Genomic DNA, 14,751 nt, shown 5'->3' with positions numbered 1-14,751 from the left:
CCAAGAAGTTTGAAAAACACTGATGTAGGCTATATTTCATAAATGAACTATAGTTATTCATACATTCTTCTGTCAAACATTTTTATATGGTTCCTTCTTTTTTACTGGCACAATCAGTGCTGCTACGTGTGTCCCTGTATATCTCCCAGGGTGCATAGATAGGAGTTTGCCAAGATAGGGAAATATACTTAGAAGCGGAATTGCTGGATAAAAGGGTGCATGCAACTTCCAATTTTTCATAACAAAGGTGAAAATATGCAGACTCCAGAAATGCTTTAAAAAATGGAATTAGCAGGACTTGGACAGAGTGACCAGCAACTCCACACGCAAGGTACAAAGTACAGCCAGAGGCAGGAGGAAAATGGGGAGAGAGCAGTATCTGAGAGCTGTTTCTATTGAATGTATTCTTGGGAAAGGTGCGGTGGGCCCTGTCTGCCTGCCTACATTTTTTTTTTCTGCAGGTCTCACCCCAGGCTTTGATCCACTTGATGCACTTCTGGGGACTAGTGGTATCAGCAGCCAGCTGTGGGCCTTTTTGGAACAGCTGGGAACTCGGGCTCTTTTTGCCTGTTCATCCTTGTAGAGCTTTGCCTTGAAGTCCCTATCACCTGGGGTCTGGGCAACATGGCGTCACTGTCTGAATCCCAGAAGGCTTTGCAGTCTGATTGGTCAGACTGGGAGTTCCATGGGAGAGGCCTGGCTGCAGAGGGCCTACTGGCTGGTGCTTGTTTGGCATGCCTTTAAGAAGGAGAACTGGTCCACTTCCTAGCCTGTATTCAGTGCTACACACGTACCTCCATTCCAGGGGGCTCCTTCCGGCTCTGGGGGGGAGCTGAAGCAATGTTCAGTTCGACCTGTAAGCCTTGTCCCTCCATCAGGGCCTAAAGTTTCCTGAAGCTGGTAGTTTAGTTTCAGTCATCTTCATATACCCAACATAGAGCCTGTCACAGAGTGCATACTCAAATGTATGAATGAGGGAATTATAGATTTTTAAATATACTAAGGCCACTTATTTATTGTTAGAACTGCTTTTATACAAACCTGTGAGGAACATAAATTTACAAGTTGTTTTTTTTTTTTTTTTCCAGTAACGCAGCTCACCATTCAGCTTTTTAAAGTATTAGTACTGCAGAATATACTTAACACCATGGCATTTTCACAATAGGTAAATTTTTCTCTCTTCTGGTGCCAGGCGTCTTCAAGTCTTGGCCTGGTTTGTTATTTAAAAACTTTTTTTTTTTGGTATATTTACACATTTTTGAAAGAGACACAGCATGAGTGGGGGAGGGGCGCAGAGCGAGGGGGACACTGAATCTGATGCAGGTCCAGGCTCTGAGCTGTCAGCACAGAGCCTGACACGGGGCTCAAACTCACAAACTGCTAGATCATGACCTGAGCTGAAGTTGGAGACGCTTAACCTACTGAGCCACACAGGCACTCCTTGGCCTGGTTTATTAAGAGAGAAGCAGTTAATTAGTACTGCCCATGAGCTTTCTCTAAAATGCAATGTGAACGTGTATTTTTGGGAGAGGCAGCTAAGATCTATGGTTAACTTGTAAGAAATTCACTTGCTTTGTAAAGGCTTACTCTTATTTAAAGAAAGCAGGTTGGTTTTTTTTTTAACTTTTTTAATGTTTATTTTTGAGAGAGTGAGACAGAGTATGAGTGGGGGAACGGCAGAAAGAGAGAGGGAGACATAGAATCAGAAGCGATTGAGTCACCCAGGCGCCCCAGAAAGCAGGTTTCTAATGTGTGCTGCTTTTTTATATATCACATGTTAAGAGTTTGTCAGCCACTTAAAAAAGCCTGCTGTATTCTGAGTGTACTACTTTCCATATGTTGCAGGGTTTCTTCGGGGACACAAATTTAAAGAAAGAAGGTACACACAAATTTTCTTAGAACTTTCCTTTTCTAGCAACCAGATATGAATTTACTAGACATCATTAAAGACAATTTCCTGGGGTTTTTTTTAGCATATGTTATAAATCTCTGGGAAATAACAGTTTAGAAACAGTACTGTGGGACCCCTGGGTGGCTCGGTTGGTTGAGCAACCAATTCTTGATTTCGGCTCAGGTCATGATTTCAGTTTGTGAGATTGAGCCCTGCTTCTGGCTCTGTGCTGAAAGCCCTGACCCTGCTTGGGATTCTCCTCCCTCTCTGCCCCTCTCACTCACTCGCTCTCAGAATAAATAAAGAAAAAAGAAACGGTACTGTGCATGTTTGAGATTATGTGAAAAATTATAAAAGCTAGCATTTGTTGAGCTCTGTATCACCTACCTAGGATCAACTGGGTTGTATGTATTAGCTGGAGTCTATGGATAAGGCATTCCAGGCTCTGAGATACTTACTTTTATTACTCACAAGGAAGTGTTGGAACCAAAAATGCAACACAAGACATGTCTGGTTCCAAAGCCTATGCTATTAGTAGCATATGTAAAAAAAAAAAAAAAATAATAATAATAATAATAATAAACTGGTGTTTGTGACCATCACCTAAGACTTATGTCTGGTTTACATTAAATTATTGTTAGCCAGGTAAAAATTGGTTGAACTGAATCAGTATGATCATTTTACCTTTTGAATTTGTCTTTGGGATGGGAGAGGGTTTTTGGTTAAAAAAAATTTGAGGTATAATGGACATACAATAAATCGCGCATTTAACGTGTACAATAGGTAAGTTTTGACAAATGTGTACATACGTGAGATCATCACCCGTGATGGGAAAACGTAAGGGCTGCAAATAAAGATTTCAGTTTCCCTTCTAGAAGAACACGCGTCTGGAACGATTCAGTCTAAGGAAATCCAAGAGTATCGTGTGAATGGTGATGTGGGACCTGAGATGTAAAGGGAGACTCTGGGCTCACTACTGGGCAGGCAGGGTCACCTGGCCAGGATCACTGTTTGTGTCAGCGTGTCGGAGATACCCCGGTCACGATCGGGAAACTGGTCTAGCTGGCGCCCCAACAGCCATCCGGATTTTCCGCAATGTCCAAATCCCTCTTGGGAACCCACAGGGGAGGAGCCAAGCTCCTAAAACCGCATTCCCATCAGAGGAAGTGCGTCAGCGCCAGACTCCAGAAGGCCCCGCCCCTCGAGGCCTTCCGGGGCATCTTGGCTCCCGGCATGCAGCGCGCCCGTCCGGGGCTCCTGGGAGTGCGTGGAGGGCACCGGCAGGAAGGCGGAAGTGTGGAGGCTTCCGGTCAGCGTGGTCTGCGTGCCATCTGCGAGTTTCTGACTTTCCTGGTGAGTTGTCTGTTTTCCGGGTCCAGTGGGGCCTGGGACTTGGGAATCTAACCTGCCGCCCGTAGAGAATCTCATCTCAAGCCCGGTCCCTCTCTGGGCAAGGTTGAGCCCGGCCCGAGACGCAGCCCTCCGTCAGGAACGAGAGTCTCCTGTGGTGTTGGTGGTGGCCCTCGGGCTTCCCCGTGCTCTGTGCGAGGTGGAGCCCTCCTTTGTCGGTAGTCTCGCTCGGGTTAACTTGGGCCTTCAAAGTTGTTTACCACAACTCCTCTGTTCTTGCCCCTCGCAGGCTTGGATTGTTGTAGGCAGGGGGACCGTGAGTTTGTGGTTGCTGGTTGTGGTCCCCAAACTGTTAACTGTTAGTTATCCATTCAACAAATGCGCCGTGCGTTGGGGGATCCACCGGTGAACGAGACCCATTTAGTTAGCGCCTACCTTCGGGGTCCCCGAAGTCCCCCGGGATGACAGAAAATAAACTAAATTTCAGAATGTAATACGTATTTAAAAGGAAAGAAAAGGATGGTGTGGTGGAGAGTAGAAGGGAAGCTTACGAGGCGGGGGGGGGGGGGGGGAGGTCGTCAGAGAAACCCTTTCTGTGGTACTTACGTGAAGGAGCAAGCTTTGGGAAGGTCATTCCCAGGCATGGAAGCAGCAAATTGTAAAGGTGCTAAAGTGGAGATAGTTTGAAATTTTTTTTTCTTTCTTTTCTTTTTTTTTCAAAATCATGTCTTAACGTTTTATTTAACTGCTTGATTGATGTATAATCTGTTAAATTGCACATGTTTATAGTGTGTAATATAAGTTTTTTTTTTTTAATGGCTGTTTATTTGAGAGAGGGAAAGAGAGAGCAGGGGGAAGACAGAGAGAGAGAGGGAGACAGAATCCTAAGCAAGCTTTCGCTGTTAGCCCAGAGCCCATGGCGGCTGAGGGGGACTGGAACTCACCAACCATGAGGTCATTACCTGAGCCGAAATCAAGAGTCGATGCTCAACTGACTGAGCCACCCAGGCATCCCAGTGTAAGTTTTGATATATGTATACAAACGTCCATCAGTGCAATCAAGATTGTGTTATAAATCACTCTCAAAAGCCTTCCTCCTTACCCTTTATAATACCTAGAATTCCTTCCTTCCCATTCCCTCTCACCTCCCCATACTGTGCCTGGGTTGTCACTGATTGAGCTTTTTCTCCGATGTAATTGGTACTTGGGGATGGGGTGGAGCTTGGAGCCTGAGATGAAATAGAGTTGAAAGTCACAAATAGTCTTGTAGATCTTGAATATGAGGTGGGATATCATTAAAGAATTCCATGAAAGACTATGGAAAGCTCTAAGTTTTTAAAAGCTCACACTAACTGCCTTTTGGAGGATTTAGGGCTGGGGCTAACAGATGAACAGCAAGAGTGGATATGGACAAGTTTAAAATAGCTAAATTGAAGGGCACTTGGGTGGCTCAGTCGGTTAAGCATCCACCTTTGGCTCCTGTCACGATGTCACGGTTTGTGGGTTTGAGCCCCGCATCAGGCTCTCTGCTGTCAGCACAGAGCCTATTAGGGATCCTCTGTCTCCCTCTCTCTGCCCCTCCCATGCACATGCTTACTCTCTCTCAAAAATAAATAAACAGTTAAAAAAAAAATTAGGTAGATTGAATTGAGGGGAGCATAATGAGGAAGACTGGGGTAAGGTGTCCTATAAGCTCAGAGGCAGTCAAGTTAAAAGATACCTATAAAAACATTTTGTAATTTGTAAGTTGTTGCATAAATGTAAGGTGATGATGCTCTTTGCATTTTGGGGGAAATTCAGTTTCTGCATCTTGTATGGAAACTCCAGGAGCTTTCAGAATTGGTTTGACTTACAGTTTGCCAGTGACCACAGGGAGTTTGATTTGGTGCTCTTGTTATTTAATGGCTGTATATGCAATGTTGATTCTCCCATAATTTGTGCATTATGCTGTCATAAATCATGGACAGAGTGAAGTGTGTTACCTTCCGTTTGTTCATGTTTTGTAGAGATACCTTTTGACCTGGTTTTCCAAGGATTTGCCCTTCTTTTTTTAAAAGTAAAATTTTGCTTTTGTGTATGTATTTCTGTCAGCTTTCCAGGTAAAATATGGCTAAAAGCTTACGGAGTAAGTGGAAAAGGAAGATGCGTGCCGAAAAGAGAAAAAAGAATGCCCCAAAGGAACTCAGCAGACTTAAAAGTATTCTTAAAATAGATAGTGATGTTTTAATGAAAGATGTTCAAGAGATAGCAACTGTGGTGGTACCTACTAAACATTGTCCAGAGAAAACTGAATGTGTGGTACAAGATGAAAAAGGTGAGTTTAAGTGCTTTGTTTAAAAAATAATAATAGGGACGCATGGGTGGCTCACCAGGCTAAGCGTCTGACTTCGGCTCAGGTCATGATCTTACGGTTTGTGAGTTCGAGCCCTGCATCGGGCTGTGCACTGACATGCAGAGCCTGCTTGGGATTGTCTCTCTCTCTGTCTCTCTGTGTCTCTGTGTTTCTCTCTCTCTCTGCCCCTCCTCCGCTCTCTCTCTCAAAATAAATAAACAAAAATTAATAATAATTCTATCAGTTTCCTCTTGTGACTCTTTTTCCCTTTTTGACTGTCCTCCACTCTTTCCTGCACATGCTTCCCTACAAACCTCCTGCCATGCCCATTTGATTCTTTGAAGGCTTATAGTGCTGCTAGAGATTCTATGCTAAACTATTTTAAAGGCACTTCATGTGAATAGGCATGTTTTGGATTATTCAGGGTATTTAGGCTTATACAATAGCCTAAGTGTGTCAGAAATACAGCATAACAGGAGTTGACAAACAACGTAGACCCATCCTTGTTGGAAGAGTGTATCATTCAGTCAGGGACTAGGCAAGATAGCAGATCGTTTTCCATTTTATCCTTTGTAAGATCTAGTTCCATTCAAAGAATCGTTATATGCCGTTATATTATTTTCCTAAAACAAATCAAAGTTTCCTGTATTTGATTTTGACAGATTCTAGGTACCTGTCTTAATCACAGTCTAAAGTTAGAGGCTGTGTATATTACTAGCTTCAGCACACGAAAGGACTCCTTGGTTTTCACATCCTCATATAACAGTTTGGCAGCCAACTGAAATAAGCACTCGTAATACTCAGGCTCTTAAAATAGAAGTATATTTATGTGGTGTCCAGTGGTCAAGGAAGAGAGCAGTGGTCCTCAGCCTTCCAGTCCTAGAAGTTTTCCCTCTTGCTAATATTACTCTCTCAAAGGGCCGTATCTCCGCTTGTGTTCTGAATCCTCTGCATTCTCAAGGGCTATACGCCTGCATCCTGCTTATCAGTCTGTCTTCTTCACCGGGTCATTTCAACAGCATAAATATGTTCTAGGAAACAAAGAAAAATCCTTCCCTTGATCTCCCGTTTCTCTCAATCTGCTGTTTTATTTCAGCTCTCCTTGAAACTTCTTAACACTTGCTGTCTCTTTTTCCTCGTATGTACTGCCTCTGCCCATTTGCTCTTTTTTTGTCTTTAAGGTACAATTCACATAACATAAAATTAACTACCTTAAAGTGTGGAATTCAGTATCATTTAGTACGTTGGTGATGTTGTCCAACATCACCTCTTTTTCCAAAACATTTTCATCACCGTAAAAGGAAACTTTATACCCATAAAACAGTCTCCCTCTTCCTCCCTTCACTGAGTCTCTGGCAACCACTGATGTGTTTTCTGTATCTATGGATTACCTCTTCTGGATATTTCATATAATTGAAATCCTGTAACATATGACCTTTTGTGTCTGACTTCTTTCACTGAGCTTAATGTTTTTGAGGTCCATCCATGTTGTAGCATGTATCAGTACTTCCTTTTCAAGGCTGAAGAATACACCGTTTTATGTACATACCACACATTGTTTATCCATTCGTTGGTTGGTGGGCATTTTGGGTTGCTTTTTTTCACTTTCTGGCCGTTGTGAATAGTGCTGCTGTGAACGTTCGTGTACACATTTTTGTTTAAATACATGTTTTCATTTCTTTTGGATTTGTACTTATGGATGGAATTGGCTGGGTCGGTTGATAATTCTGTTTACTGTTTTCTGTATCAGGCAGCCATTTTCCCCTTTTAACTTCTCTTTTTAGAATTGCCTCATCCTACTGGGTGTGAAGTGGTGTCGCATTGTGGTTTTGATTTGCATTTCTTCAGTCATTTAATGCTGTTGAACATGTTTTCATATGCTTGTTGGCCATTTGTATATCATCTTTGCAGAAGATCTTTTCAAGTCCTTTGCTCATTTTTGTTTTCACACTGGCAAGCCGGTAAGGGACAGAGGGAGAGGGAGGAGAATCTTAAGCAGGCTTCATGCTGGGGCTGATGTCTCATGACCCTGAGATCATGACCTGAGCTGAAATCAAGAGTCAGGACGCTTTCAAATTGGATTGTCCTTTTGTTGAATTGTAAGTGTTCCTTATATGTTTTGGATGGTAGATGCCTATTTGCTTTTTGAGTGTTTGCTTTTGAGTCTGTTTAATGTATTCTGTAGTTTTTTCTCCTGTTTTCTATTTTCTCTTAATACTTTCTGATTTTCATAACTTTATTGTTTATTTCTTATTTTGAGTTGTTTAGTTTTGCTATTATATTTTTAATTTCTGAGTTCTTTTTTCTCTTTTACTCTTTCTTTGTTATAGCCTGAGGTTCTTAATGGATATGTTCTCTAATCTCACTGAGGATTTTCATTATAGTTTGAAAATTTTTGATCTACTCTGCCTTGTCTATTTTCTTGAATTCTTTTTTCCCTCCACCCCCTGCATTCCTTTATTTTTCGTCTTTCTCTTTCACAGTGAAGGCTTTCTCCAAAGCCTAGTAATGAATGGTTGTTTATATTTAAAAGTAAAGCACTAAAATGATGAATGGACGCTGGCAGGGGAGGTGGGGACAAGGTGTGGGGGAGGACTTATCAACTGTTAGACTTGGAGTATGATTGGGTTGAACCTAGAAGGTTCTGTTGTGGAGGATGTATGTCAGAACCTAGGTCTTTTCTCGCATCATTCTTAGAGAGGGATCCTCTCATCTGCCTGCAGCAGTGTCCAGCTACCCTCCTTGGAATATTTCAGGAACTAAATGGAGATAGAACTGAGAGTGGGGGAGTCTTTCCATTTAGTAATCTGCCTGGTTGCAGTGTGGTTGCTCATCTCTGCCCTCAGGTTTGTGTTTCCCCTTACTTTGTTTCCTTCAACTTAAGCCACAAACCTAGTAGTCACCTTGATCCCTTTTTCCTTTATTTCTCACCTCTAAAACATTAGCGCATCTTGAGTATCTCCAAAATACAGCAGGAATCTATCCATTTTCCTCCTCCTTTCATGTTATCACTTTAAAATGACTATTGTTTCTTGCCTGAACCAAGATGGTAGCCTGTTTTACTTCTCTCTTCAGCATTTGCTCCCTTTTGATTTTTTTTTTTCTTTCCAATTTGAGAGAGGAGAGCACATGCAAGGGAGGACAGGCAGAGGGAGAGAGAGAATCTTAAGGAGGATCCACGTTCATTGTGGATACCGATGTGGCACTGGATCCCAGGACCCTGGGATCAGGATCTGAGCCAAAATCAAGAGCCAGATGCTCAACTGACTGAGCCACCCAGACACTCCCTTTTGATTCATTTTTGACATATCAAACAGTATGATTGATTGATTGATTGATTGATTTATTAAATGTTTATTTTTTTTGAGATGGAGAGAGAGGCACACACACAGAGTGCAAGTGGGGGAAGGCCGGAGAGAGAGGGAGACACAGAATCTGAAGCAAGCTCCAGGCTCTGAGCCGTCAGCACAGAGCCCGACACGGGGCTTGAACTCACAAACCGCGAGATCATGACCTGAGCCGAAGTCAGACGCTCAACCGACTGAGCCACTCAGGCGCCCCAGTATGATCTTTTTAGAATAAATAAGGCAAATTATTGTCATTCACATCGTTAAAACATCTCATTGTCTTTCCGTGTGCTCATCAGAGCCTACTGGGTCTTTCTTAGTGCGGTTCTGGTGCTTCTCTTAAAAAAGCCACTTAACACAGGCTGCGGTTTGCTTTGTTATTCTCCCTTCAACAGAATATTGTAAACTCCATGACAGCAAGGAGTGTATTTGGACCACCATATCCCCAGGACCTAGAAGGGCACCTAAAACAATCATTCAAAAACTAGTTATTGAATGGCTAGTATACAGAAGGCACTATTCTAGGTACTGAGGAAATAATGATGAATATCAGAAATTGCTTCCATCCAGATGGGATTTACATTGTATTGGAGGAGACTGAAAGTAAACCAGATAAACGAATTAATACAGTGTCAGGTGGTAGTGATCATGCACGACCTTGTATACCCTGGTAAGTTCCCATGGGAGGACATTCTGGGCCTGTCCTTCACAGTAGATAAGGTTGGTGATAGATGTACCACAGCATGGTTGCACTGAGCTCCCTGTCAGGGAGATTGCTGGTCTCTGGGTGTTATCTGGATAAGAGTGTCAGCCCCAGTGTACATCCAGGCTTTTCTTTCTTTCATTTTTCTTTCTTTTTTTTTTTCTTTTAATACACTTTTTTTTTTCTTAAGTAAACTCTACCCCCAACATGGGGCTCAAACTCAGGACCCCAAGGTCAAGAATTGTGTGCATTACCAACTGAGCCAGCCAGGCAACCTTATATCCAAGTTTTTCTTTTCTTTTTTTCTTTTTTTTTTCCTTTCTTTCTTTAAGTAACCTCTACACCCAACGTGGGGCTTGAACTCACATGAGCCTGAGATTGAGAGTTGCATGCTCTACTGACTGAGCCAGGCAGGCGCCCCCATCCTGATTTTCCTTTGTCATCTGCCCGTCACAAGCTTGTTGCTTACTACTCCGCCTCTTCTGAGTACACTTCATTAGAAGTGGCCAGCCATTCTTCATAGTTCATTTACTTGTAAGGCCTGTCCATTAAAAGTGTGGGTACACTTAATAGGCTCAACTGTCCTAGTTAGCTCAAGAAAGCACTTAATCTAAGAAATGTTCTTGTAACCCACTTCTGCTCCCAGCCATATACTTACCCTTCTTGCAGTAACTCAAACCCATACATCCTAAATGACTGCTGTTTAACTTTTACTAATGCAAAGGACAGTCATGACAGCATTCTTCAGAAAGTCTCTTAGTGACTAAATAGAAGACATGTCTAGTTCCTCACAAATACTTTTTATGTCTTTCATGGTTGTAGGAACCCATGAGAGCATGTCTGAGTCCATTGAATGCGCTGTGTGGAGTTTTCAGTGTTAGTCAAAGAGCATTCCATAGAAAAAGGGATTTTTTTTTCTTTTGTAGTCTCAGACCACTTTCAGTTCTGATGTTCTCATTGCATTAACATGCTTTTTCACAAGATTGTTTCTTTATTCGTGAGCGTTAATAGTTTTCGTTTTTTATTCAGATGACATGAAGATGGAGACTGATATTAAGAGAAACAAAAAGAGTCTTCTAGACCAGCATGGACAATACCCCATATGGATGAACCAGAGACAAAGGAAAAGGCTGAAGGCAAAGCGAGAAAAAGGGAAGGGGAAAAGCAAAGCAAAAGCAGTAAAGGCAGCAAAGGGTTTGGCCTGGTAGACTCTTTAAAAATTTGAAAAATCCTACATGGGACAGGTCTTCGATTAGAATGTGTACGTGGATTTCAGCTTTCACCAAATGAAAACTGTGTTTCCAGATTTAACTTGGCCTTTCTCTTCAAACCCAACTTAACTCCTCAAATTTGTTTTGGGAGCTTGATAAAATATTTTCTTTGATAAATGAAAGCGACACTGGTATTTTAATTGGATGCTGTCCAATGTGCAGGGGTTCTCAGACTTCAAAATTCTATTAAGTGTTACTGTGGTTGTAATTGTTTGGTCTCCATAAAGATAAAAGAAGATATTATACTGACACATTTCAGCTAATTCAGGTTTAAAGAAAACTTACACAACTAAAAATATGTCAGTGGATCTTATAAGCACTACTTGTTTAGAGTTTTGATTTTGTTTAATTCAGAATAAAAGATATTTTGTCTAGATCTTGAAGTGCTTTTCTTTCATGTGTCCTTAAGATTTTCTAGTAGGAGAGAAGACCATCTGCAATTAAATTGGTAAAAAATCTTAAGTTTTTAGGTAGAATATTAACATCTACAAATTAGTAGCCTCCATCTTTTTAGGAGATAGAACAACCTGGGAACTAGTTAATGTCAGTTTTTATATTATGTAGCCTAATAAACACAACATTCCTCACACTGTGTTTCTTAGAATCAGTTTTTCTGGGGGTGCCTGGGTGGCTCAGCCGGTTAAGCGTCCAACTTCGGCTCAGGTCATGATCTCACGGTTTTTGAGTTCGAGCCCTGCGTTGGACTCTGTGCTGACAGCTCAGAGCCTGGAGCCTGTTTCCGATTCTGTGTCTCCCTCTCTCTCTGCCCCTCCCCCACTCATACTCCGTTTCTCCCTCTCAAAAATAAACAAACATTAAAACATTTTTTTAAATCAGTTTTTCTACATGTGTGGTGAAAAATATATTTCATAGTCACATCAGTTTGGGAACTACCACATACCTGGACATTCACAAACAGTGTTTACCTTAGTATGGTCTTGCAGAGATCTAACAAAGAAACCTATTTAACTTTGACTCTTTCAAACTATTGTTCTGAAGGCTCTACTGTTGGAAATCCTGGTAAATGAAATCATTTTTGTGAAGTCTGTTTTGCTACAGTTTACTAATTTTATTCTTAAGTTTACTTTTAGTTAAGCAGTTTATTTTTTTTTTTAATGTTTATTTTTGAGAGAGACAGAATACAAGCAGGGGAGGGGCAGAGGGAGAGGAAGACAGAATCCGAAGCAGGCTCCAGGCTCCGAGCTGTCAGCACAGAGCCCAATGGAAGGCTTGAACCCACGGAACTGTGAGATCGTGACCTGAGCCAAAGTTGGACACTCAGCCGACTGAGCCACCCAGGTGCCCCTATATTGAGTTAAAAAAAAACTGCATTATATTGATGGTTGCTCTGACAATTGATGCCATTTTTTAATTACTGTTTTCAATGTTTATATATATTTTTTACTGTTTTTAACGTTTATATATATTTTTTGAGAGAGAGACAGAGTGCAAGCAGGGGAGGGGCAGAGGGAGAGGAAGACAACAGAATCCAAAGCAGGCTGTAGGCTCTGAGCTGTCACCACAGAGCTCAATTCGAGGCTCTTTTTTTTTTTTTTTTTGTAAGTAATCTCTATACCCAACTTGGGGCTTGAGTTTACAGCACCAAGATCAAGAGTCATGTACTCCAGCGACTGAGCCAGCCAGGTGCCCCAAGTTGTTTACCTTTCATTCCATCATAGCAATTGACTGCATCACTGATGTTGCACACTTAGTGCTTATATAAAATTTAACACCATGGTCAAGTGTTTTAGAGCTGGGTTTTCTTTAAGTTGAGGTCAGAGGCCAATGTCAGGGATATGTTCATGTTTTCTGCGGCTGATGACTTCTAATTTGACTCCAGTGGTAGGAGCTTAGAGCTCTCATCCAGGGCCTCTCGACTTCAGGATGTTCACTTCAGTTTGTCCGGTCAATGAAATTTGTCTCTTCAGAATTTAGCTTAAAAGTTAACGATAAGAAACCAAAACACCACCGGTGAAAGGTGGCTGTTAGAAAGGGTTTGGCACTCAGGTATGACTGGGGCTTCTAAGGCATCCTGAGCTGCACCTCCAGCAAGATTGTTCCCACCTCTAAAGTGTGGCGAGAAATTTAGACTGAGGTTCCAAAAAGAGTGCAGGAGTACAGTCACTTCTTGCTTTAGTCATAAAGGGCATCAACTAAGTATAGCACGGTCCCTTAATCCTTTAGATGATTAGCTAATCTTTTTTATAATCTGTCATTTATTTAACTCGTGTTTTCCAGAGAATTGCTGTAAAACCACCAGATGGAGCTCAAGGTAAACATCAAGTCATTTTGGGAATTAGCGTGGGCTAAGTCACAGTAGGAACTGAATGTAACATTTTATTTTTGTTGTTTTTTTTAAATGTTTTAATTATTTTTGAGAGAGAGAGAGAGACAGAGAGACAGAGTGCAAGCAGCGAAGAGGCAGAGCAAGAGGGAGGCACAGAATCCAAAGCAGGCTCCCGGCTCTGAGCTGTCGGCACAGCCCGACGTGGGGCTCGAACTCACGAACCATGAGATCATGACCTGAGCTGAAGTCAGATGCCCAACCAACTGAGCCACCCAGGTGCCTCTTTTATTTTTGTTTTCTAAGAAATTAAAATAAGGAGAATCAAAGTTGTTTTCATCTATTTGTTATTTGTCAAATAGACCTTGGGCGAAATGATTTAATCCTAAACTCTCCAAAGTATTAACTCGGTTAATCCTCCTAGCAATAGCTATGTTGGGTTCAGTCCATTTTGCAGGCTCAGGGTTTATAGACCCCTTCTCAAATCTCAGCCTAACCCAGACTGGAATTCTCTAGGTAGTGCTTCTGTGGAATGGGCTGGCCCAGTTCTAAAGGTGTGGCCCACAGTCTGTGGTACCAAGGCTCTCAGGGCAGTCAAGTGAACTGTAGCTGAAGCTCAAAGGCAGGCTCAAGTAGTGGTTTTCAGCACATCTTTTTTTTGTTTTTGTTTTTTCTAGTGTCACATTCATTGTAGGTACAGTTTTTTCCTCCACTAGTCCACATACTGCCAAGAATAAATATGCAGCAGAATATATTTGCTTATGAGGGAATTTGGGTGTTTTCAAAATTTAGATTTACGTATCTGGGACATGAGTTTTGAGAGGTGGAGAATGAAAAATAACTGGCTATAAGTGCCTTGGTTTAAATATCTGAAATGGATTATTTGTGACCTTGAGGGTTAGGGGTGTGTAGTTTAGATCAGTGAACACTAGCCACAAAGTAAATGGGAGGAATCCAAAGACATTAAGGAATTCCCAAATTTATAAATACTGCAATTGAGAAGCAGATGTTGGGCTGTTGACTAAGCTTACTAGCTAAGTGACTAACTTCTGATGCCACCTGGCAGAGCAGTTGAAATTCATGCTAGCCACAAGATGGAATTCTTTTCCCCGCAAATGCCATGGTAGCAGACATGTACAAATATTACAAGGAAATGTTGGGTGTGGAGGGAGGTGGATGGAGAGCTGTTAAGCACTCATGTCAGGTCAAAGGCCCCTCTGCTGCTCCCAGGGCCCTCAGGCAGTAGGGGGGCCAGGGCGAGATTTGTGCCTACCTACCCAAAACCTTAAATTTGACAGCGTTGAATGCCAGAGGTCTTCACCTATTTTTAGAGCAGGAGAAAAATGTGATATCACATACGACTCTTTTGGCAGAATAATAGTCATGATAACAACCCACGTTTAGGGAATGCCGAGTTAAGTGCTTTACCTATATTTTTTAATCCTTAAAACGATGCTGTGGCGTCACTACTCTTACCCCAGTTTTCAGATGAGGGAACAGCTTGGAAGAGGCCAGCGTATTTGCACAGTTAGGCACCTGATCAGTTGCGAGCAAGGCTGCCCCAGGCTGTAGA

At 42.0% G+C, this 14,751-nt stretch overlaps 1 protein-coding gene across 2 annotated transcripts; it reads left to right on the top strand.

The window, feature by feature from the left end:
- Positions 1–3,121: 3,121 nt before the first annotated feature.
- LLPH (LLP homolog, long-term synaptic facilitation factor) lies at positions 3,122–11,270 on the top strand. Of its 2 annotated transcripts, none has more exons than XM_047066760.1 (3): positions 3,122–3,244; positions 5,333–5,555; positions 10,653–11,270. In XM_047066760.1, exons 2-3 carry the CDS (start codon positions 5,348–5,350, stop codon positions 10,829–10,831), a joined length of 387 nt encoding a protein of 128 aa, XP_046922716.1. In that variant the 5' UTR covers positions 3,122–3,244; positions 5,333–5,347; the 3' UTR covers positions 10,832–11,270. The 2 variants fall into 2 exon arrangements, with proteins under 2 accessions (XP_046922716.1, XP_046922717.1); XM_047066761.1 differs by lacking the exon at positions 3,122–3,244 and adding an exon at positions 4,235–4,259.
- The last annotated feature ends 3,481 nt before the right edge of the window (positions 11,271–14,751 follow it).

The sequence above is a fragment of the Lynx rufus genome, unplaced genomic scaffold (assembly GCF_022079265.1).
Source record: "Lynx rufus isolate CCGP_SWC_20201006 ecotype Redwood Valley unplaced genomic scaffold, mLynRuf1.p SCAF_7, whole genome shotgun sequence".
In the NCBI taxonomy this organism is placed as follows: domain Eukaryota; kingdom Metazoa; phylum Chordata; class Mammalia; order Carnivora; family Felidae; genus Lynx; species Lynx rufus.
This window is presented reverse-complemented; position numbering and strand designations above follow the sequence as displayed.